Source organism: Artemia franciscana, chromosome 4, assembly GCF_032884065.1.
Source record: "Artemia franciscana chromosome 4, ASM3288406v1, whole genome shotgun sequence".
NCBI classification, from domain to species: Eukaryota; Metazoa; Arthropoda; class Branchiopoda; order Anostraca; family Artemiidae; genus Artemia; species Artemia franciscana.
This window is the reverse complement of record NC_088866.1, coordinates 50,189,453-50,212,943: the sequence shown is the minus strand read 5'-3', so window position 1 is coordinate 50,212,943 and position 23,491 is coordinate 50,189,453. Positions and strand designations below refer to the sequence as shown.

The following is a 23,491-nucleotide window of genomic DNA, read 5'->3' as shown; positions in this document are numbered from 1 at the left end:
CATATATATATATATATATATATATATATATATATATATATATATATATATATATATATATATATATATATATATATATATATATACATATATATATATATTTATATATATATATATATATATATATATATATATATATATATATATATATATATATATATATATATATATATATTTATATATATATATATATATATATATGTGTGTATATAAAGGGTCAAGCCGGAGACACAAGGTCGATTGACAAAGACCCAAAACCTTTTGTTTGTCAAGGATTCTTTCGTCCGCTAACTGGTGCCATATGTTTTCAGATCTTGGGGCTGATTTCTGAAACACCGTTTCTATTTTTAAATCCGTCGCCGCTACTGCCCAAAACTGCATAACTACATATAGAAGTTGTTTTCATTAAAATTGAGTTCCCGATTTTTTTTTCCTATTTTCGAAGATATATATGGTTGTGTAATTTTCCACTTAGTCAATTCTAAGAATCATTTTATTTTCACTGTCATTAGTACTTAAAAAGTTGTTTGAAGATTATTTCTTGCCGGGATGTGGGAACTTGCGAATGATGGATCTAGATTTCTTTTAAGTTGAATCATGATCGTGTTTCACTGGCGTTAGCCCCTTTTTGAGGACTAAAAATAGTCCTAAAAGGAATTATATTCGGAATCGGGATAATCATCTGACAAAAATTCAAGATATGGTATCCTCCTCCCTCATAAAAGTATCATAGAAGGTATGTCCACGGGACCAAAGGCGGGCTTGGGGCCTTCTCCCTTAAAATCCCAAATTTTTCTGAATTTCTTGGCAATTTTTATTCAAATTAGTATTTGAATAGTACTAATTATTTATTTTTTAATTAGCCTCCCCCCCCCACCAAAGAAAAATATGCATACCTTGTCTGGTCTGGCCCTTTTTCTCAAATTTTATCAGGAGCCAATGTTCAAAAGTAAATGTTTTGTTTAGCTTTTTTGTTTTATGAGCTTATTTTGCGCTTCATCGTAGTGTCTACGCAAATAATACAATCAATACAACTATTACTCTTTCGAAAGAAAAAAAATTCTGTCAAGTGTTATTTAATGATTTCCCAGATCATATCACGTGACGAATTGAATCATGATGAGGTTATGTTTGAGGTTGTTAACATTCTTAATTTGATGTGGGCATTGAGGCGCCTTTAATTAAAAATACATCTCAGCGGAATGGTGGTAAAGGAAATGAACTTTCCGTGGGCTTCTGTTTTCAACCGTGGGAACAAGATCGGATGAACTTTGTGGTTAACTTTATTAATCTAGTAGCGTCAATTCACGAAAACTTGGGAGGGGAGAGGTGTTTCTCAATATTTGGAGGGAAAGGCTGAGATGTCTAGAGCACGTTTTGCGGATAAAGGTTGACATATTGCAAAAGATCGTTCTTTTCAGCAATCCATCTGGGGCCAAACGAAAAGTAGTTTGTCCCCGATTGGATCGCGAAGAGTTCATAAGAAATGATTTGAAGGAAAATGGAACTTCTTGGGAGGATCTAAGGAGGGAATTTTTGAATAGATAGGAATGGAAGAGGAACATCTGCACTTATGTTGGCTTAAGGTGGACTGATGCTGCACTAACTCGTTGGAAGTAGTAGTAAATTTGTTTTAAGATAAGATGTATAACGAAAAACCAACATTCACAAGGCTAGATGGGCTGAATTACCATTTTGAAGTCAAGAACCAAAAACACACACAAAAAAATTGTTCAGTAACTTCAGAAGAGAAAGAAAATGCAAAATATTATTTGACATTTAAATTTAATAGAACTTAGAAGGGAAAACTAAGATAAAACTGGCTAGAGGATACATAGAACAGACAGAATAAATGTTGACTCACAGTGGCAGTAGTGCCCTTGGCTATGCTGCGAAAGTCAGTTTATTTTTTGTGATAGCTCCAAAATTATCTTTAACTGTCCCATGGTCCGCTTGTTATTTTTTTCTTTTGCTGTTTTGATGAATCCCTCCTCCCAAAATTGTTTCATTCAGTTTTGATATATTTTTCATTGTATATTTCATTATACACAGCTACTCACGCTCCTCCTCTTACCTAATCTATTCAAGGCCTCCCTCTTTACACCATTCCAGGAAGTTCCCATTTCCTTTAAATCTTTATTTATGACATCCTCCCAACCAAGACAAGGACGACCTGCTTTCCGTGTTGCTCCAGACGGCTGGCCAAAAAGGACAATCTTCGGCAATCTGTCATCCTTTATCCGCAGAACGTGGCCTAGCCATCTCAACCTTTCTTTCATTATAGCCCTACAAAGCGGGATTTTACCACATTTTTCGTACAACCTACTGTTCGAAATACGGTCAGTCAGCCGAGTACCCAGAAAAATCTGTAGGCAATTTCTCTGGAAAACATCAAGTAAATTTTTGTCTACTTTACGGAGCGCCCATGCTTCAGAGCCATATTTGACCACTGTCATCACTGTAGCTTCCAATATTCTAATCTTGGTTTGACGACTTATTTTCCTATTCTTCCAAACTTTTTTAACTGTGAAAAAAGACCCTGAGCCTTAGCTATTCTACTTTTAACATCTTCAATGCTTCCACCGTCTTTACTAATAATACTACCAAGGTAAATGAAGCTGCCAACCTGATCAATCTTTTCGTTACCCAACGTCACCTTTTCATCTTCACTTATTCCTCGCCTTAGTGACTTAGTCTTCTTAACATTAATTTTCAAGCCTATTCTAGCACCCTGAACTCGCAAAACTCTAAAAATTCATTAATTTTGCACACACTTTCATCTAATATGCTTAAATCATCAGCATAAAAAGTCCAGGAGCGTTTTTCCTCCCCATTTGATTCCGAGGTCTCCAATCGCCTTTCCTGTGCTCCTACTATCACACAAATAAGCTTGCTTGACAAACAAAGTATGAATAGTTCAAGAGTCATAGCAGCACTTCCTTTCCCCTAATCAGATGAGTTTGGGCTTGTCCACAATATTTCCAGACTCAGTTCTAATTTCTGGAATGTGGTCTTTGGGCCCATGCCCCACTCCAGAAAAATATCAATTCTTGCGATTTTGTTCAAGAATTCTTACCACCCTGTGTTTTTAATGTAACCAGTTTTTTTACATTTTTAAAACTGCCCCCTCCCATATGTTTCCCCATTCGAAATAATCTTTTGTTTTTGGTAGGTAATCCTTCTTTGATGCTCATAGTCCATCAATATTTATAGCCCTGGTCCATATCCTGGCTAATATCCATAGTCCATATCAATAGCCGATAGCCCTATAAATGAAACATTCTGGAATCAGATCAGATATCTGAAAATCACTGGAAGTTTTACTCACCAAGCTCAACTACTAAATATTAAAGAAAATTTGTCGGTAGATTGATTGTTTATCCTTTATGGTAGTGTCAGGGTACGTTTAATTTTAGATTCTGATAGATTTCGACGACTAAGCTTGGTAAATGAATTACCCTGTCTTTAAATCGTTCATAATCTTGAACGATTGGCAATAAACGATATTTGTCAATAAAATCTGAAATAAAAAAAATCGACCAAAAATATCGCCCTTAAAATCAACCAAAAACGTGTTAAAATGCTAAAAGAATCACAATTGAATTATTGAGATTAAACGAATTTTTAGGTCAAGTTTGAAATTTGAATACCGATTGTGGCTCTTGTCACCCTAAAGTTCCCGCGTTAAAGTCACGCTATACTTAGTTCCCGTTTTTAATATTAAAATCGGATTCTGTTCACTTGGTCCGTTCAAATCTCTACACGGTAATTGCCTTTGAATAGGCTGATCGATTCTATGTCACTGATTATCAGCTATTAATTGATATTTATGATTTATTGAAGTAAGCATCAGGCCGAAATCCAAGAAGCGGATCAAGATATCTAGGACAGTAAATTGAAACATCTTTGGAAATATCTAGAGGTTTGCAAATTAAAAAAATATATGTTTTTTTTTATTTGATGTTATTTTCAAGTACCTCAAGGAATAAGCAATGAATTTTTGATTGGGATCTGGCCCCCAGAAGAAATAAGTAGTCAACAGTTTTTGGCAATTATATCAGATCTGTGAAGTTTTTTTTATTACTATAATCTTGTCTTACGGAGGAAGGTTTCTTAGAACTGCATATGTTTATTGAAAAGGATCTTAATGACTATTGGTTGGCTGAGTTGGATCTCAATGTTTTTATGACCTTAGCTCAAATATTGTGGGGAATACCGTAGCTCCCATGTCACAACGCAAATGCCGGAATATTATAACCTTGCTGAATATAAAAATGTTTAATCGTCTGAACCATTCCTAGCCCCTCTTTTTCTTCTTCAGTCTTCTACTTATTATCATATTTCCAACAGCGAATCTATTTGCTAGGCCATGTTTTGCGAATAAAAGATGAAAGATTGTCGAAGATCGTCCTTTTCGACCAACCATCTAGAACCGAATGAAAAAAAGGTCGTCTTAAGAAAGGATTTAAGGGAAATTGGAACTTCTTTGAAAGGTATAAAGAGGAAGGCTTTAAATAGATTGGGATGGAGGAGGAGCGTGCGTAGCTGTGATGGCCTCAGACGGCTTGGTGCTGCAGTAAGTTGTTGTTCCTAGTAGTAGTAGTAGTACTAGCAGTGGTAATAGTAATAGTAGAGTTTATTAGGGCTTACGAGCTTTTTGTCAGACTATTTCGAACTTATATATTGTGGGGGAGGGGGGTAAATTATACAAATCCTTTTCTGTTTTTCTTGGACTTGCAAAGATTTGATGATATTGAGAAAGCATCAAAGACATGGATAGCCTTGCAGTTTGTTGTAATTCAAAAATTATTTATCCTCTCTCTTATGGCTATGTTACTGCTACTACTACTACTACCAATTCCCCGCAGCCTCAAGTTGTATGAGGCTGACACAGCTACGCACACTCCAACTCCATCCCAATCAATCCAAAGTCTTCCTCTTTACACTCTCTCGGGAAGTTCTCCTTTCCCTTAAATGTTTCTTTACGGTATCCTCCCACCCTAACCGTAGACGACCTGCTTTCCTTTTAGCCCTAGAGGGTTGGCCCAAAAGGAAAACCTTTGGCAATCTGTCATCTTTCATCCACAGAGCGTGTCCTATGATATCTTTTATTTCTCGAGCCCATCTTCAGTTTTGCCCTTTTGCCTTGTTTTCAACATTGGTACAATAGAACTAACCCTCTTGGGTATATTAGAACAACTATTCGTTGATTACTCTATTTTTTCATCCTTTATAATGTCAATCCCTTTAAAATTTATGTGGCACTTAATGTGCTTTAATATGTCTTAGTACCTTAATGTAGCACTATTTAATTTTTTTAAAGCTTTTTCCACGTTTGTATTTATCACATTTCCTTTCGAGATGGACTTTGTAGGATGACCTCAGGAGACCATTTCATGTGGAAGTGTCACCTGTGACAGCGCTGCTCTTCAAGTACTCGGAGTTGGAGTACTTGATCCCCAAATTTCTCCAGGTACCCATTTAGAGCTGGGTCGATTCTGGCTAAGCTTACAGAGTCACACCACTGACCCCATCCCAAACTGAAGAATTGGGTACGCCGGGATTCGAACCCGAGTCCTTTCAGACAAAGGATCCCGAATCCAGCGCACCCATCCACTCGGCCAGGAGGGCCTGTGACAGTGCTGCTCTTCAAGTACTCGGAATTGGATATCTCTTTGTCTCTCCAACCGGCTATCAGCATAGTCTGCAATATTACCGCAACACACAATGGTACTAGTCAGCTCGTCAAAGGGTAGTGGACGTACTGGTAAAAAATATTTATTACGCTGCATCATATCCCTCACTTAGAGTTTTTAATGGTATATAACAGGCGGTACAATCGCCCTTCAGAAGTGATAAAAATGATGGAGTCAAAATAAATTTTTATGACAAGGTAATATTTGCATAAGAAATGATTGTAAGCAAACTATATGCTTATTTTACTCAAATTTAATGTCTTTCAAAATTCTTTTCAGGGACCTCGGGATGAGCCACAATATTATATTGCGTGTCAAGCACCGTTGGAGTCAACAGTCCCTGATTTTTGGCGTATGATTTGGGAGAAACAATCCAAACTGATTATTCAACTCACCGATTTATTTGAAAATGGCTCCGTAAGTCCCTATCTTTTAGTACGTTCCAAATATCAATAGATGGTTCTTTATTGACCCAGATTGACCTATTCCATCATTCAATTTTCTTCTCCTTTTCCCTTTGAATTACAATAAATAAAGTTTTTTTTGGCATTACTCCGATTAGATCCGTCGGCAATTTGTCTTTCTGGTCCATAGAAAAAAGATAAGCATGGTTTTCGCCAAAATTTTTCCTCGTCTGCAGTAGTAATTCAAAAGGAGGCAAGTAACGGTGTTCCCATTAAACAGGATGCGTCCATTTGATTGGTTCAGCCCACTTTTCTATGTCTTATTTAGTTATTAGTGTAATTAGAAGTTTATTTTTTCTTTTCGGAATATGTTAAAACATTAAAAATGCTTATTTTCCATGAGGTTTCACAACGGAATATTGCGCAATTACCAAAGATAGAATCAGCGCAAGAGTCTTAGAAACTAATGGTAACGCCGCATATAGACCGAAAACGAGCTTCTTCTTTAAATTTTCTTAATAACCATAACATTCTTTGAAAAATTTAGTTCTAAATTTAAATTACTTTCACAAAAAAGCTGAGTTTGAAGTCTTTAAAGCTTTCAGAGCCAGACAAAAACCTTCCATGTACAAACAGTTTTCTGTTAATAACAATAAAAATCAAAGACATTTATTTTCAGTTTTTTTGCTCTCCTTTAAAATTTTTATTGCATAACGTACCCTCTTTTGAATTATCGTAACTGAACTGCCCACCTAGGCATTTGGTTTTGGAATTAAACACTGTTTTTCTAGTTGAAACTTGTTTTAATTTATGTCTGTTTTATGTAGTTGTCAGGAATAAATAAGTGAATGATTTTAAGCGCATACCATCAATTAAAGAAATTTAAACAGATATAGTATACCAAAAACAAAATACAGGCCTAGAATAGAATCAGCTTGTGGTTCTCGCCTCACTTTACCCCGGGGCTAATTCCTGATTAAAACCCTCCACATCTGTCTCCCAATAATTTTCAGGCTAAATTTTAACAAAACTGTTATTTACTAACCAAAACTGTTTCCTTATGTTAGCTCCAGCTCTTGCAGTGGATAGAATATATTCTATTATGAACCAAATTTTGCATTTATTTAAATTTGAATTCTCTTACTTTAGCCTCTTCAAAGTAATTAATTATTTCGTCCAAATTGATTGCCTCTAAGGCGTCGCATTCTTTGTTTATTTACATTGAATCATTTAGGTGTCGATCTGAGGTGCGTTGATATTAATTTAAGTTTACCTAGCAACCGCGAGGTAAACTTACTGGCCACTAACACTAACACTGCAATCGTAATAATGTATGAACGGCAACTCTTACGTTAGCGAGACCCCTTCATCTCCGTATTGCACAATTAATCCCAACAGATCCATGGCTTTCTTTAATTTTTATAGGTTTCTTTTGTTCACTTACTTTTATTTTTAAGGAATTTTGATAAATATGTGAGGAAAGGCAAATTTTGGATTTAGTTTGCTTATATTTACTGCCAACTGCGCCCATTACATTATTTTAATAACAATAAAATTTGAAAATTGCAATATTTGAAATCGTTTACCCTCAAAACTTCTGCTTCCGAGGTGAGCGCTTAGCCAAGGCAAAGTGCCACATACAATAAGCAATGCAAATACGCCTTTCCAATGTGGCTAGGACATCCACTGCAAGGGGGCAAAAAAACCTAGTCAAAATTTTGTTTAGCAAATTTTGTTGAAGCCATCCAACAAGAGAAGGCTGATCTTAAATATAGACCGAATGGATATCGAATGTTGTCGTCTGGGCCGTATCCAGGATTTTTTCGGGGGGGGGGACCAAAGGACGTTCTTTTCGGGGGGCTTAAAAACTTCAAAAACACAATGATTTGTTTACATTCATTTTTAATACGTTTTAACGAGTCAGACAAATATTATTTGGAGGGGGAGGGGGCTCGAACCTCCTACCTCCTGGATACGACCTTGGTTTTCAGATTTACCAATGCGTTTTATAAAATTATCAGAGTAATAATGAACATTTTCTAAAAAAAAAGTATTTTTCAACCAACTATTTTTTTCACGCAATAACGGTACTGCATCTCTACTGTAAAAAACAAAGTTTTCACGGTCAGTTAAATTAATTCCCGTGTTTTTTTCAACTTACTTTGGAATGCGCTTGGTTTAAAGACCACAGAGTTATTTTAATTTTGTCAAGATTAACGTTCGGAAAAAACTGTGGTACACTAATAAAATGCACTGAACTTGAAATTACATCTCAATTTTTACTACTGATAAAAAAAAAGGGTAAATTTTTAAAGCTAAAAAAGAATGCCAATTTACTATTAAAAGAAATAGTAATAGTACCTGAAAAAAACAAAAAACAACGAAATGGATAGATTATTTACACCAAAACTTACTCTGACCTGACTTCTGTTCCTAAAAGCTAGTTTCTATTTATATTTTTTGAAAGACAAATTTTAACTATGGATACAACGAAGGATAATATCAATGGGAATTAATGGCAGTAGGAAAAAATAGAGAACAAAGAAGTAGTCAACCACATATTTTTTGGTACATGTGTATTATTCAGAACACACTCAATAAGTGAAGTATTAGTTAATATATTATTTAAATGACTGACCTATAAATTTAATTAATATTTTTACGTATGGCAGGATTCAGCTCAAGATGTTAAAATAGTTCAATTCAAAATTTAACCGATCGATAAATTTGATTAACTAAATATTTGGGAGGATCAAGTTCAAGATATAAAAATTAATTCATGTTGGCGAAATGTGACCCTTGTAAATCGAAACCAAAACTAAAAAACGATTTTTTATTGGAATAGAAACACCAAATGAATCTTTATTATGTTTATTTAAATATGGGGTATTTTAATTTTACCCACAGAATTTATTAGCATAGAAAAACTTTCGCAACTGTTAAAAAAGTTGGGAAATACCCCCTCCCTCCCGAAAAATGTATGACATGTCTGAGAACCCTAAAGCAGCGTTTTTAAGCGATCTATAAAATTTCGAAATCTTATGTTTTTCTTGAAAAGGTTGCAAATGCCTTTTTTCAGGGTTTTGGAATTGACTATTTATCACGCAGTACCTGGAGGGGGCTCGGTCGACGGTAAAGTAATAGCGCTCTTTTTAACTAACAAAACAACAAAAGTGCCAGTGTCGTGTATTCTTTGTTGCACGACATGTATTTTGGCCTGAACAGGGCAAAAATATGATTGACAGAATATTCCAGTGTAGCCAATCGGTCAAAATGATAATTGTACAGCTCCTCAGTTTTTGGTGGCATATTTATCCCTAAATGGGTTTTATTTTTTGCACTTTCTAAAATGTTTCTAGTAAAAAAAACAGTAAAACTCTGACTCAAGTTCTTGGGATGTTAGTTCTCCTCATATATTAATGAAAAAAAAAAAACATTTTTCTTTCCAATAATTTGCTAAAAAAGCCACAAAAAAAAATGATGACTAACTTCTAAATTTATTTTTGGAAGAAGAAGAATCTTATGAAAGTTTCTTATCAATGCCATAAAAATCAATGTTTTTTTCTCTAGTTTTTTATTCTTTCTGCTGCACTCTAAGGTTTATATAACTTTGTTTGAAGAACTACTGCCCATAAAAAGTAACACCTTTATAAAGAAAGTTTTTGGTTGACATTTATCAACGCTGTCTTGGCCCAGAGAAAGTATTTTTGTAACAATCACCACTAGCCAAATACCATAAGTCGCTACTTTATTTTTCCAATTATAATGTCAAGATAATTATGGTTTGGACTCTCTACCAATTATAGATTTTTGTTTTGCCATACTATAACTGAGTAACTGGAAGTTACGGTTTTTCAGTCATTTTGTGGTCAATTAGTTTCTTCGTGCTTCAACCCAAGTCTGAAAACCTGATTGAATATCATAATAAAAAAAACATGAAAAAAAACTTGCGATAGGTGCGTCAATTTTGTTTGAAAATACATCAGTGATGCACCACTAGAATACGGTGCGTAAAAGCGGTGTTGCTACAAACCTTTGCCAGGATTTAAAGTGCATTAGTGTCGATCTCATTCTGGGTCAGAAAAACTTCCATCCTAAAGCACGTAACCGACCATCCATTCATTTAAGCAAAGAATTTTAGGTTACGGCTGTGGCATCATCTTATGAAAATTAGGGAAGAGGGGGGGGAGTGGACTTTTCAAAATCCTGGGGGCAGTTTTTTTTTTTTTGCTTAATTTAAATACCAAAGAAATAAGTATTTTTTAATGAAAATACAGAAAAAAGTGTATTTTAAAAGCCAGGGGGAGGAGAAACATTTTAGGGGACAAATATCCAAATGTCCTTCCACCCCCAATTGAAACCCCTGGGTGAAATTCATTTTTCACCACAGTAGTAAGTAGAGTGGCAAATAAAGTTTCCTGATTGATAAAACTTGACTTTCTGGGCACATAAATCAAGAATCGAATGCTTAACTCAGGGAGGGACACAGGGGAGGACCATTGAGGGCCAGACTTTTCAAAACTACAAATTTTCCCTAAGTGCTGGGCAATTCTTATTCAGATTATTAAATAATATTCTTTTCATTATTAATTCCCTTTCTCCACCAAAAAATTCCTGTTTACGTGGCTTGTTTAGCTGTAGCTTGTGCCAACCAAGCACCTAATTTTTGTATATGAATGAGCTACAATGATACTGACGTCTTGACAGGCACGTTTCTTGACAATTAAGACTTGACACTGCACACGTATGTGAACTTAGCTTTACTCAAGGTTCCAAAGTTTCGAAATGTGTTTTTCTATCAATCGCAATTTTTTCCTATTGGTTACTTACTTAATTGTTTAAGACGAGATACGGGCTGCGCAGTTGAACTTGGCATCAAGAAGCTGCTGGACCAATTGCTTCCATAGACCCCTTAGATGCTCGATTATGATGTCTATGGGAGCTGATCACGCTGACTCATAAAGCGCCACATTTGGTCATTCATCGCCAAGCCAAACTTGGCAACTTATTCCTGAAATCATCCTTGTATGGTTTGTCTAGAAATAGTCTTCTCTCGTCGACTGGAGAGACTTGGAGATAGCAATGTTAATTATCGTTAATCTAAAATATAATTTTAACTCTAGAAAAATGTAACATAAAATATTAAATCAATATTTTTTCCAACATCTTTGTTATGGAAGTAGCCAAATAAGAATGTTTAGCTAAGTTGGGATGGAGAAGCAATGTTTGCTATGCAAAGGATTATTAGAGGGTTTGTCAAGAAACACAAAATTTTCAAACTTATTATTCATGTCATATAATTTTAAAATATTATTAGAAACATTTTAGAGGTATATGTTGTGCCAAAATCAATATTTTTTTTTTGAATTTTTACGCAATCTTGATTATTCCTTTAAGTTCTTTTTAAGTCTGCAACTTTGAATTCCTTTGTGTATGTCCCCGTCTTAACTCCAGGAGTTTTCGTAGAGGGCGGGGGGTGGTTTGGGGGGGGGACAAACAACAGATTTAAAAAGCTATCAAAATGTGTTTATGCATTTTTCTCACATTTTTATGAGACAAACAAACATTCGGGAGAGGGGGGGTTAAACGCCCTACCCCCCTTGGATACGGCCTTGTCCATGCAACTAGTAAAGATTTCCATTCTTCTGCCATTTAGTATCTGACCTTAGAAGAAGATGAACTTGTACGTATGAACTTGACTTTAGAAAAAGTTGAAGCCCCTTTGCCTTTTCGTGGGGCATTCAGAGGTGTCTTGTGATATCATCCAAGGGACGTAAACATCTTGCCAAGTCTACTAGCTGCTTAATAAAATGTAGCAGAGGGAGGGGTTGTATTTTTAGCAGCTTGTCGGTAATCTCTACGTAATCTATATACAAAAATAAATGGATTTGGTCAAATTGGTTTCTAAAAGTTGTTAAGTATTTTGACGGGCATAACTGTTTGATGTTTTCAAGGACAAAACAAAAAAAGTAGAAAAGCGCATGGAAGTAAATAAATTAAGACGTCTACACATACGGCTTTACCTATAATTAGGAGGGCTTAGTCAAATTGGCTTCTTAGGTAATAAAGCTTTTCATGAACATAATTTTTCAGTAAGTTAGAAAAAAAATTAAAACATCAGCAAACGTGTTTGTATGTGTCTTTGAATAAAACATATTTTAAAAATACGTAAACAGATTTGGCTTTAAGTAAACCAATCTGGAAAGTAAAGCCAATTTGGCTTTTGGAACTATTTTAAAAGCAAAACTTGCATCTCCATAGGCCTAGTCAAATAAGTATATTATGTATACATAAGGAACAATAAATGGTCTAACTTGGGTCAATATTCAATGACGGAAATTAATGGGTTAAAACAGTCAAATAATTTTGATACTTTATTCAAGCTAAGTAATTAAATTACTTACGACCTATGTTTTCACGAATTCTGTTATTTAGAATAAGTGGGACCTTTCCACCACAGAGTACTTTGCCTTAAATTTCATATGTGATGACTAATAATTGCCACTTGACTTTCTCAAATGCTTTTATTCAGGCCAAGTCATGAGCTACATACCACCTGGAGTTTTTGAATCCTTTCATTCAGGCTGATTTAAGTTACTGCTTGCCACCAGAGAGTATTTTGCCTGCAATTGCATGAGTGGTAACTAATACGTGCTGTCGGAATTTCTCAAACACATTTTTTCTGGCTAAGTGCATGAGTTACTTGCCATCAGAATTTTCTGAATCTTTTTGTTTTGACTAAGTAAACATCACTCTTACCACCATAGAGTTTGCTACTATGCCTTGAATGCAATATATGAGACTTATACTTGTCACCTGCATTTTCTAAATACTTTCTTTTCCAGGCTAAGTGTGCAGATTACTTACCGCCCTCAGAAGTCCTTGACTGCCATAGGCTATATGGCGATTTTCAAGTAACTCTGAAGAAACGTGAGCTTAAACAAGGTTATATAATCTCCTTCATTACCCTCAAGCATATGAATGATAATCTGAGAAGGGATATAGTTCATTATTGGTATACGGATTGGCCCCACTCTGGAGTTCCACAAGATCCAAAACAGCTTATTTCTATGCTGTTGGAATGTCGGACAACCGTCAAAGACGGAACTAGCTCGATTGTAGTTCATTGCTGGTGAGTTTCCTACATAGATTTATTGCCTGAATAGATGCTAGATAATGTAGGGAAAAAGCTTACAATACGCGTTGAGGCTTACAATACGCGTTGAGGCCTGCGTTTATGCTGCTCAGAAGCTCATAAAAAAAAAAAGGAAAAAAAAGAAACACAACTAGAGAAAGACGCGACTAAATTTTTTGAGCACAACTTTTCGAATGCTCCATGATCCGGTTAACTCAGTTGTATCAGTTTATTTTCTTTATTGGCTTAATTTTAGCGTAATTAACTATATTTTTTCAGTTATCTTAATTTTAATCATCTTAGCTTTTTGGCAGTTAATGATAGCTTAAACAAACAAGCAAAATAGGATAATTTCACTCTCGGGAATATTAATGACTGATGATAAGACTGAATTGTTTTTTGCTAATCAACAGGGGGGCGTATAGAGTCCCCACACAAACTCTCAGAAACAGCGAAATAAAAAGATACTAAATGGCAGAAGATTGGTAATCTTTACTAGTGGTATGGACAAGGTCCTATCCAATGGAGGTAGGGCGTTTAACCCCCCTCTCCTGAATGTTTGTTTGTCTCATAAAAATGTAAGAAAAATGCATAAAACACATTTTTGATAGCTTTTTAAAGCTGTTGTCCCCCCCCCCTCTAAGAAAAATCCCGGATACAACCTTGGGCATTGAAAAAAAAAAATGCAAGAATCTCACAAAAACACAGGCTGTCTATAATCTCTTATAGATTTCGGCGTCTTTCGTTTTGGTAAGCTTTTTCTGATTGTTGATGAGTTTTTACGCACTAGCTTTTCTTATGGACTACTTAAGAACAACAGGGAATAATAATATAAAACTTATTCTTAGAGGGGGACGGCAAATGTGGTAGCATCCCATCTAATCTCAGCCGGCAGCATAAATCAATTAGGCTCTTTCAGAAACATTCAGGAGTATGCCAATGGACGCACATATGCCTCTAATTTGAGCTCTAAGTTGATCCCATGTACCTCTGTTACGCAGACGACATTCAGTTATTATCAGACCATCTCCAAGTTTTCCAAAATGCAGCTGATATAGTTTGCTGTGGGTCAATGAGATTTGCCTTCAAGTTGTCTCCTCTAAAACTAAGTTTCTCGTCTACTGTTCGTCTCAGTCACTTACAATAACTATTTCTTGTATCCATTTTAAGTTCCAGCAACCTTTTCCAGGCCTAGCAACTGTTTCTGCATCGTATTCTCTGGAATATTTAAGTGTCTCTTTTGGCTCAAATGTCAAAACTACTAAAACACTTGTTACCCTATACAATAAACTTGCAGCCCCCCCACAATGAACAACAAAGAAAATCATTTTTTTGCATGGGTCTCACTGATATGTCCTCTGTTGTACTTTTTTTTATATCATAACTAGGAAATATAGGAGAATTATTAAATAATAAAATTTTTTAGGGCCTTCACGCCTTTAGTAAACATCAATTCATGCAGTATTGACAAGTAGCTTCTGCAAATTAATCCCCTTGACTATCCTGACAGTTTACTTAGCTCACAAACACAAAACAAACTGCGATTTAAGTTAGCGAAGAAGAAAGCAATTATGTCGATCACATGATTATTAACCAGAACTACCCCCTACGCATGTACAAGGTTTAGCTGTGGTAGATTCTTTTGGCAAATGATACGTCTATTTTTCAAATGTATTTTTGAAGATGCTGATACTGGAAGTCACTGATGGCTATCCGCGTAAGTATCAGTAACTGATAATACCACGTAAAATATCCGTGGTACCATTACTTTAAATATCTTAATTTCTATTAAGACTGCTTTTTTAGTTATTTACATACAATTATTAGTTATTTATTAGCCACATCCAAATTATGTAGCATAACTATATAACTACCAATATATTTGCCATAACTTATAAAATTGACTTGATATTCGTTTTTAGTATTTAAGAATCCTTCCTAAAAAGGTGAAAATGTTGTACCAAAAATTTGTTTCTGATATTTAGGACTCCCTCCCTAAATACACTTTAAGACGGAGACCTTTATTGGGGTCAATTATACTTCTTTAATTATTTGAAATTGAAAGATAAAATTTATACATAAACACAGAGTTGAGGGAGTTATCAGTCCCATTCACTTTAAAGAGAGCTATAAATGATACTAAAATCCCAAAAAGGGGTTCCAAATGAGAGTAAAGAAATATACTGAAACTTACAACGAACAGAAATAACCTTTTGCAGCTGGGAGGTTGTCGCCATTCTCAACCTCCTATCCCTTATGATAATCAAAGCTAATGTTTTATTGGTAAGGTTAATTTCTTAACATTTTGTTTTGGAAACTTCAGCCGAAAAAGGCAGGAGGGCTGATTGGTTCAGTTGCATTCTCATATGCAGGATGATTTCTGTTCGTTTTGATATGTCAATTTCGAGTCTTATCACTGCCCTCTATCCTTTTGGGTTTACCAAAAACATAAGCACCAATAGGCTTGTGGTATCCCTTTGATGAGCCCTGACTGATAAGACATTATCATTTAGTTGTTGCTGTTTTTTTGTTTTTTTTTTACAATCTACTTATTTTAAGTGGAGTATTCTATTTTTGATGTTTCGTATTATTTTAGTCGCTATTTTTAAAGCATTAAACATGACCATGTTTGGTCTCGTCTATCGTGACCTTGTTCTTGCCTTGACATTGCCTATTCTTGGCTATTCTATGTAACTTTGTCTGTCTTCGGCTATTCTATGGATATTGTTACGTTTATGAATAAGTTGTGAGACCCCGCTGGCTAAATATGACAATTACGAAAAAGTAGAAAAATCATTAAAAGGGGAGAACTCACAGCCCCTGTAAACAAGGAGGCAAATATTGTTGAATATTTCAGAATCCGCCCAGTCGCCCACAGAGCAAAGCAATAAAAGCACGGTATGAATGAAGTCCAAAAGGTATGGAGTCTACGAAATAGAATAAAAAGACAAACCTCAAAATCAAGGCCATATCTATTAGGGGGGAGGGCTAGGGGGTTTGAACACCTTGAGATTTTATTCGACTCGTAAAAACGTTACAAAAATGTATATAAAAAAATCTTGATGCGTTTTTAAAAGTTTTTTTTATAAACCAGCTTTTGTTTGTCAGCAGTAAAATGTAAAATGAAACTTTTGGATTATAAGAGTGCAAATATATTACGGAACTGCTTTTCAGTCTTCATAATTCAGTTCATATAATAACAACAAATTTCAACCATCTGTGCAATCAGGAAGCTGATTTAGAGGAATACAAAACGCAGAAAACTGAAGAAAAATGAAGATACCATCAAGACGAAACTCACAAGAAAAATAACATCTTAACATCGCAGACAATGCAATTCAGGTAGACAGTTCAGCGGAATACTTTCGCAACGCTTACAGTCCTGTCTACAAGCTGGTCCATATTTAAAGAAATATCACACAGATAGTGTGAAAAAGAAACTCCGTAATGTTATCCTATACTTAAGAATAAGGATTTTTAGTGATATTGGGTGGCCTACTTCCGTTTTTGTAAATATCTTCTATATCTTCTTATTTGGTATAGGAATAGAAAATTAATAAACAAGTTTCATCTCCCGAATATTACTGAAAAGCTGACTGGTTTACACAAGAAGATTTCAGAAACAGCGTATCGGCGATTGTCGCCTCATGGCTTAGTTCGTTTTATTCATTAAAATTACTTATTTAACCTCATTGTCGTTTAATTATTTTTGGTGATTTACTGTTGTTTCATTTTTTGTTGTTTGTTTTGTTTTTTCTTCTTGTGTAATGTTATTGTTAATTTTCGCTTGTGTTTACTCCACTATTTGTATTTTTATGTAAGTGGGCTATAAAGAAATATATATATACATATATATATAAACTTATTTATAAACTTACTGTAATTATTTATTTTTCACCCACACTATGCAATAGCATAATACGTGAGGTATCCCGTAAAATGGGAGAAAAAACAAACATAAAGGAAAAAAACTCACAACTTGAGAAAGTAATACGGAAGAAGAAGCGTCAGGATAAAGAAATTTTCCAATAAGAACCCGTTTTTTGTCCAATGTGGAAAAAGAGCAACAAAAATTTCCAAAATCTAAAATAAAAGTTCTGATTCTTCTTTTCTTACAAAAGGGAAAAAATTCTAGAAATGAAAAGAATTGAATGATCATAGAAAGTAATTTAGATTAAAGTAATATCGTTTTAATTCCATTATTCTATTTTTGTGACATGATATCGTTAGCTAAATACATTATTCATTATTTCTGGAGAGAGATATCCCTGCTTTTTTTGTTGTTGTTTGGGGTTTGACGCGTTCGACCAATAGGTCATATGCGTTCGTATCTCTCAGTTGATCTGTGCCTTCTTTAATCACTAGCTTGTTTGAGTTTTACTTCAGTCAATATTCACTGAACTAGAACCGTATCACATAACTTGCTAATGGAGGTAGGCTATTCGCCTGAATTAACTCCCTGCGTTGAGAAACAGGGATCACAATACTGCAACTATGCATTATCAAGCAGCAATTAATATATATATACAACACAATTATAATAGTTAATACGATTTTACAAATTATAACCATTCTCATACAACCAACTATAAAAATTTGACCAGATAAAATATATCTAACATGATAAATAGGATAACTCTAAAATCACTATTATATAGGTGAAAAAAAACTTATAGGGAATGAACCAAACCAGTAGTCTTTTAAAAAATCCCTGCCTTTTAAAAAATTAGTTAACTAATGCTGAGTGACTGATCTATGAAGACAAGGATAGGCAATGTTTAGAGAGACTGATAACTCCGGCTTTTATAAAGCTGATCGGGCTGTTTTTGGGAAATATTAAGCCAATAAAAAACAGTGAAAGGTTTTTGGGTCTATGTGTTGTCTCCCATTTCTCTTTCGTTTTAAATCTGTATCTCTTTTTTTTTTCAGCCCGGGTACTGGTCGTACCGGTACCGTCATTGCAATTGAACTCCTTATGCGAATAATAGATACCAAGAAGCCCATTGACGTCCCGCGGACTGTATACAAGCTGCGCAGAGATCGAAGTGGCTCCGTACAAACTAAGGAGCAATACCAGTTTATTTACCAGGTAACATAATTAGGGGGAATTAAGGGGGATAATTCACCACTTAAGGTAAGAAGGAAGTATTTAGGGGCAGGAGAGGGAAATATGGTCCTTTCTTTTGCCCAATGTGTGGAAGTATGGAAGTATGGATGTCATGTGATGTATGAGTCTGTAGAATTGAGTGAGTTGAGGAATGAAGTGTAATAGAGTTTGAAGTGTGAGTTTGATGAAAGATGATGAGTGTATAGCAAGTATTAAAGATTTAGGACGATTTCTGTGGTTAGCAATGGACCACAGAAGCAGTTTTGTCATTTACGTTTCTCTTCGTTTGTTTTTGATATTTTTTATGTTATATTTATGTAAAGACATTTATTTAAAAGTGAATTCTCCTTTTTGTTTTATATTACCATGGCCCTAGGGCTTTTAGTGCAATTAAACTTACTTACTTACATACCAAATAACATAACATGAGCTCCACTACACAATAAATAAGGCACAATCAGCTTTTAATTGAGGAATGGTATTGATATAGAGGCTCCTTTTTATTTAAAGTACTAATGATATTGAAAATGAAATCTAATGGTTTTAATTATTTAATTGGAAACTAACACGGGATCTTAGAAAATAGGAAAAACCTGTGCTTCAAATTTTAATGAAAAAAGAACTCCGTATTGAGGTGTGCAGTTTTGATACTTGTGGGTGCGACATTTAAAATAAAGAAACGAAGGTAAAAATTCTGTAAAAGTTTTAAATTTAGAAGAAAAATTTAATTGATTACCGTAGTAAGGCTTCAAAAATCGCTTATAATCTCCTTTTTTTTACAAACAATCTTATTACTAAAAATTCTAACATATTTTCATGGAAAAACTTTTGAGATTGAAATTGTTAAACTTGTGCATAATCTCGAAGTTACAATTTAAAATTTAACAAAAAATAAATTAAAATTTTCTAATAATTTTTTAACTCGGAAAGCAATAAGGTGATATGTTTTTTTTTTTGGTATACAAACGATCTCAAATAAACATGTTAATATGAATATACAAGGGAGTTTTCAATTTTCAGCACAATAAACAATTTGTTGCATAATTCTATATTTTAAATGTTGGAATTTGTATGACTTTTTTTTAGAAAGCCGAAGAAATAAGTAAGATAATGTATGAAGAAAGTATACTATTTAGTAAAAGCATTCTTTGGTAGATATCTAGGGTAGACCTATTTTTGCTTTGTAAACCAAAGTTCTTGATTTAATAGGAACCTTCTCGATAACTCGTAGCAAATATATACGCAGGGGGTTGCCTCGGGGCCTAGCCCCCCTCCGGACAAAAACGAAACAAAAAAACAAAAACAAATTTCAGGATTCTCCTGAATTCCTGAACATCTCTTATTGAAGCTAGCAAATATTTTTTTATTTGCTCCCTCCATGAAAAAAAATTCGTTGTACGTGCCTGATTGATGGTTAAGGTAAATCATTTGACCTTTTGATGCAAAATTATTTCCTTGTGATAAAAGGATTCTGACGATTTTAATGATTCTGGTGATTCGAATTCATATTAATAATACTATTTAAGCCTCCTTTATGTTAAAAACTTGTTTCTTCAATTTTGTCATTTTAAAATTTGATTTTTATTTATATTAATATATGAAATAGTTTATTTATATTCTAATTTTTATTTCAGGCTCTTGCATCTTACGCTTCAAGACTGTCAGAAAATGAGAATTAAACCAGGATTTCCAATTTAGAAATTTAAAAACTAATATTGTCAAGAGTATCTTTTTATGATTTGTGACCTGTCTATTTTTAAAATGCACAACTTAATGTTTTTTTTATTGCCTGTGATAATAAATAACTTATTTATTAGTTAGTGTGTAAGCTTGATAGCAGACTACGAAAGATTTTTCTTATGGCGATCCAAATGAAGCCAAACGAAGAGTAGGTCGTCCCCGAATCGGATAGAAACAGGTTATAATAAGATAAAGATCCTTCTGAACCAATGATGGCGCATAGAGCGTCGAATAGACGTTTGAGTTGTTAGATCTATTAACGGGACAAGTTGCAGTCCTGTATCCCAAACTTGCAGTAGTGGGAACCCAGCCCCGGTCCCCGTGTTGTCAAACAGGACATCAATTCGCTCTACTGTCGAGAAAAAAGGGAATCTAAAGGAAATTGCAAGAGAAGATAGTGGAAAGGGAGGATTTTCAGGAAATCGAAACTTCAAAGGCAAGGATAAATTCTGAAGCTTGTGAAAAATTGGGGTGGAGAAAGAGTGTGTTGGCCTGAGGTGGCTTGACGCTGCAGTGAACTTTCAGTAGTAGTAGTAGTAGTAGCAATAGTAGTAGCAGTAGTAGCTTAAGTGTACTGCAGGTGTTCTGTTTGCTTTGAATGCATACTATATTGGAAGCTCAATAAGGAGTTGTCCGACAAGAAGTTGACGGACATGTTGCTAAACCTTAGGATTTCACATCTTTAAATTACCAGCCTCGTTAGAAATCCAAAAAAGTAAACTAATTCTGGAACCCTTGGGAGGTCCAGAGTGAATTTATCAAAAATGAAAAAATGGTTGTTAGTTGTTATGTGAGACCTCTAAGAAGTTGTTGGGCAAATTGTTAAATCTCAGGATTTTATATTTCTAAATTACCACCTTTGTTAGATTTTTAAAAAAGTAAACTAATTCTGGACTTTGAACCCTTGAGGGCTCCAAAGTAAATTCGTCAAAAATGTAAAATGGTTGTTTTTCGAGAACTTTGAGAAGCTTTCGGATAAATTGTTATTCTTCTCTTTTTCTGTTTATCACTTGGATAGGTTTGCATAGACTATTTATCGCAAGCCTACAGTAACACTCCTTCAGAAGATGTCAGAATGGTAAACCAAATAACTCTCGTGTTTTCCAATCCCACTAATCTTGATTAATGACTGCTTTTGTTATAGGTTTTGTAATAGTGTGTTACAAAGACTATAACAAAGACTATTACATAATCCCTCCCTGTTTCATAATCCTAATGACAATGTTTTACAATGACGAAGACCACACTGCTTTTGCAGTGTGATCTTCGTCATGCTATAAAATGAAAGAAAATAACAAGAAATATTGTTAACATAGGAAACAAAATTAAACAAATCAAAAAAATTAAATAAAATAAAAAAAAAATTCTTGCTATAAAATGACAGAAAGTAACGAAAAATATTGTGAAGATAGGAAACAACACAGTGAATACACCATCAGCAAATGGGTCAGCTATATAAGTAATAACCGTCATCACCGAAATATAATATAAAACACAGCAAACTACTCAAAGACACATCGACAAAAAATAAATAAACTAAAATCACAAAACCAAAATATACATTTATAAGTTTTTTTTAGTTTTAGTATCCTCACCTCCCGAAGGCTCAGCTAAGAATCTATCAAAATTAAATATTAATATTATTTTATTTTGGAAAAGCCGTCATAGAAAGAAAGGAAAAGACGGAGCAATAAACAAAAGGAAAAATAATAACAAAGGAAGAAATACACACTAACTGAGAAAACAAACTTAAAAAAACACAACAAATACATCTTAACTACTGGGCCAGTACCGAAGACCAAGGATGGTTCAACTTCGTCAAATGGGAATTATAAGGAAGAATTTGCTTTTCCACACTTTTCCACAACTATAATGGGGTCGCCAATGCAGAATTTTCTAACTGGATAAGAGGTGCAGGTCCAAGGGGTAATACGCAAAAGATGTTTTGCAAACAGGAAGAAAACTGAAAGAATTTTTCACTTGTCAGATTTTGTGAGCATTTTCCCAAACGACGATATGTACAGATAATGTGGAAGAACGACAGAGTTCAAAAGTCTCGAAAGAAGACGGTGGTTCAATCGTAACTTATTCGTTACAAAAGAAGTATATAATAACCCAATTCTTTGTTCAATGTGAGAAATTAATAGTTTTTGCGTATGCATTATTGATGAACCAATGAGTAGACCGATGTAGGTGATATGATCTACTGACTTAATCCTACTATTTCCGAAAGGAATATTCCCAGGCGACACTTGCTTCCAGTGGAAGAATGCAACTTCGGGCTTTTCAGCATTGAACTGAAGACCTAGTTTTGCATACTCAGATTATAGTGTGTCTCAAATTCAGAATGTCGTCTGTATAACATACAAGAGATAGATCAAGACAGGCAAAGATGAAAGATGTGGGAACAGCTGATTCCGCATCAAGAACTCCGTTATTGAAGAGTGAAGGGGAAGAAACAGCACCTTTTTTAACGTTAACAAAAAATCAGGGGTTGGTACGTAGACTTCGCGTTCAGATGGTCAATGAACAGAACTTCGACCGCTATTTTTGGAAAGGCAAGCACTCTGTGGCGAGTTCACCTTTCTTTGGAATTTGAGTGAGATATCCAATCGACAAAGAAGAAGGTACAACTCCTTGGGTAAAAATCCTCTGCATCAAAAGAGCAATATAGTCTACCAGCAGGTCGCTTCCATGCAGAACGTGAACAGCACTCACTTTATCGATGCCGGAAGATTTCTTACGATTTAGGCGTTGCATTGCTTGCACTACAGAATCAATCAAAACAACAAAATTGTCGTTAAGACAGCTAGACAAAAATTTATCAAGCTTATCTTCATATTCGGACTGTACGACGGCATCTGGCGGGGAGAATTCAGCAGAGAATTACAAGTTGCACTCGGAATATCTTGAGCAGATAGGTGGGCGCTATAAGGATCTCTTAATAAATTTCTCCAGAAGGAAGTTTGGGACAAAGAAGCTTACCGGGACGTCTCTTCAACTATCTGGTTCATGTGGACAGATAATTGTCTTACAAACTTTCTTTTGGTAGAAATATAAATGTCAGAAGCACAACTAGAGCGATAACAGTCACAATGGAGCCACAAATGGAACAAAATTTGTTATTTGCATCAGCATGCGGATTTCTCATGAACGGCTGGAGCGGAACAGGAATGTTATGCAAGACAGAATTAGTAACTGTTGTGAATAGATCACCTTGGATTGTTTTTCCATTCCCTGTAAAATTTGCCCCGAGGTTCATGTGGTTGAGGTGTGGGAGTAGACTAAGCAGAAGGACGAAAAATAGATGCAGAAATTGGAAGGTGGTCTGATATGCGGAAGTCAGTAACGACGTAAACAGGTACACTTGAAGATTTGCAGAAAAAACTGTATAGTCAAGGTCAAACAC

At 34.8% G+C, this 23,491-nt stretch overlaps 1 protein-coding gene across 2 annotated transcripts in view; it reads left to right on the top strand.

Moving 5' to 3' along the window:
* LOC136026545 (mucin-2-like) overlaps nt 1-20,158 on the top strand; it is a 101,238-nt gene extending 81,080 nt beyond the window's left edge. For both annotated transcript variants that reach the window (XM_065703230.1, XM_065703229.1), the window contains exons 7-10: nt 5,976-6,113; nt 12,946-13,232; nt 18,165-18,324; nt 19,977-20,158. In XM_065703230.1, coding sequence (XP_065559302.1) covers nt 5,976-6,113; nt 12,946-13,232; nt 18,165-18,324; nt 19,977-20,021 — 630 coding nt within the window. In that variant the 3' untranslated portion in view covers nt 20,022-20,158. The remainder of the gene's footprint in view (nt 1-5,975; nt 6,114-12,945; nt 13,233-18,164; nt 18,325-19,976) is intronic.
* The last annotated feature ends 3,333 nt before the right edge of the window (nt 20,159-23,491 follow it).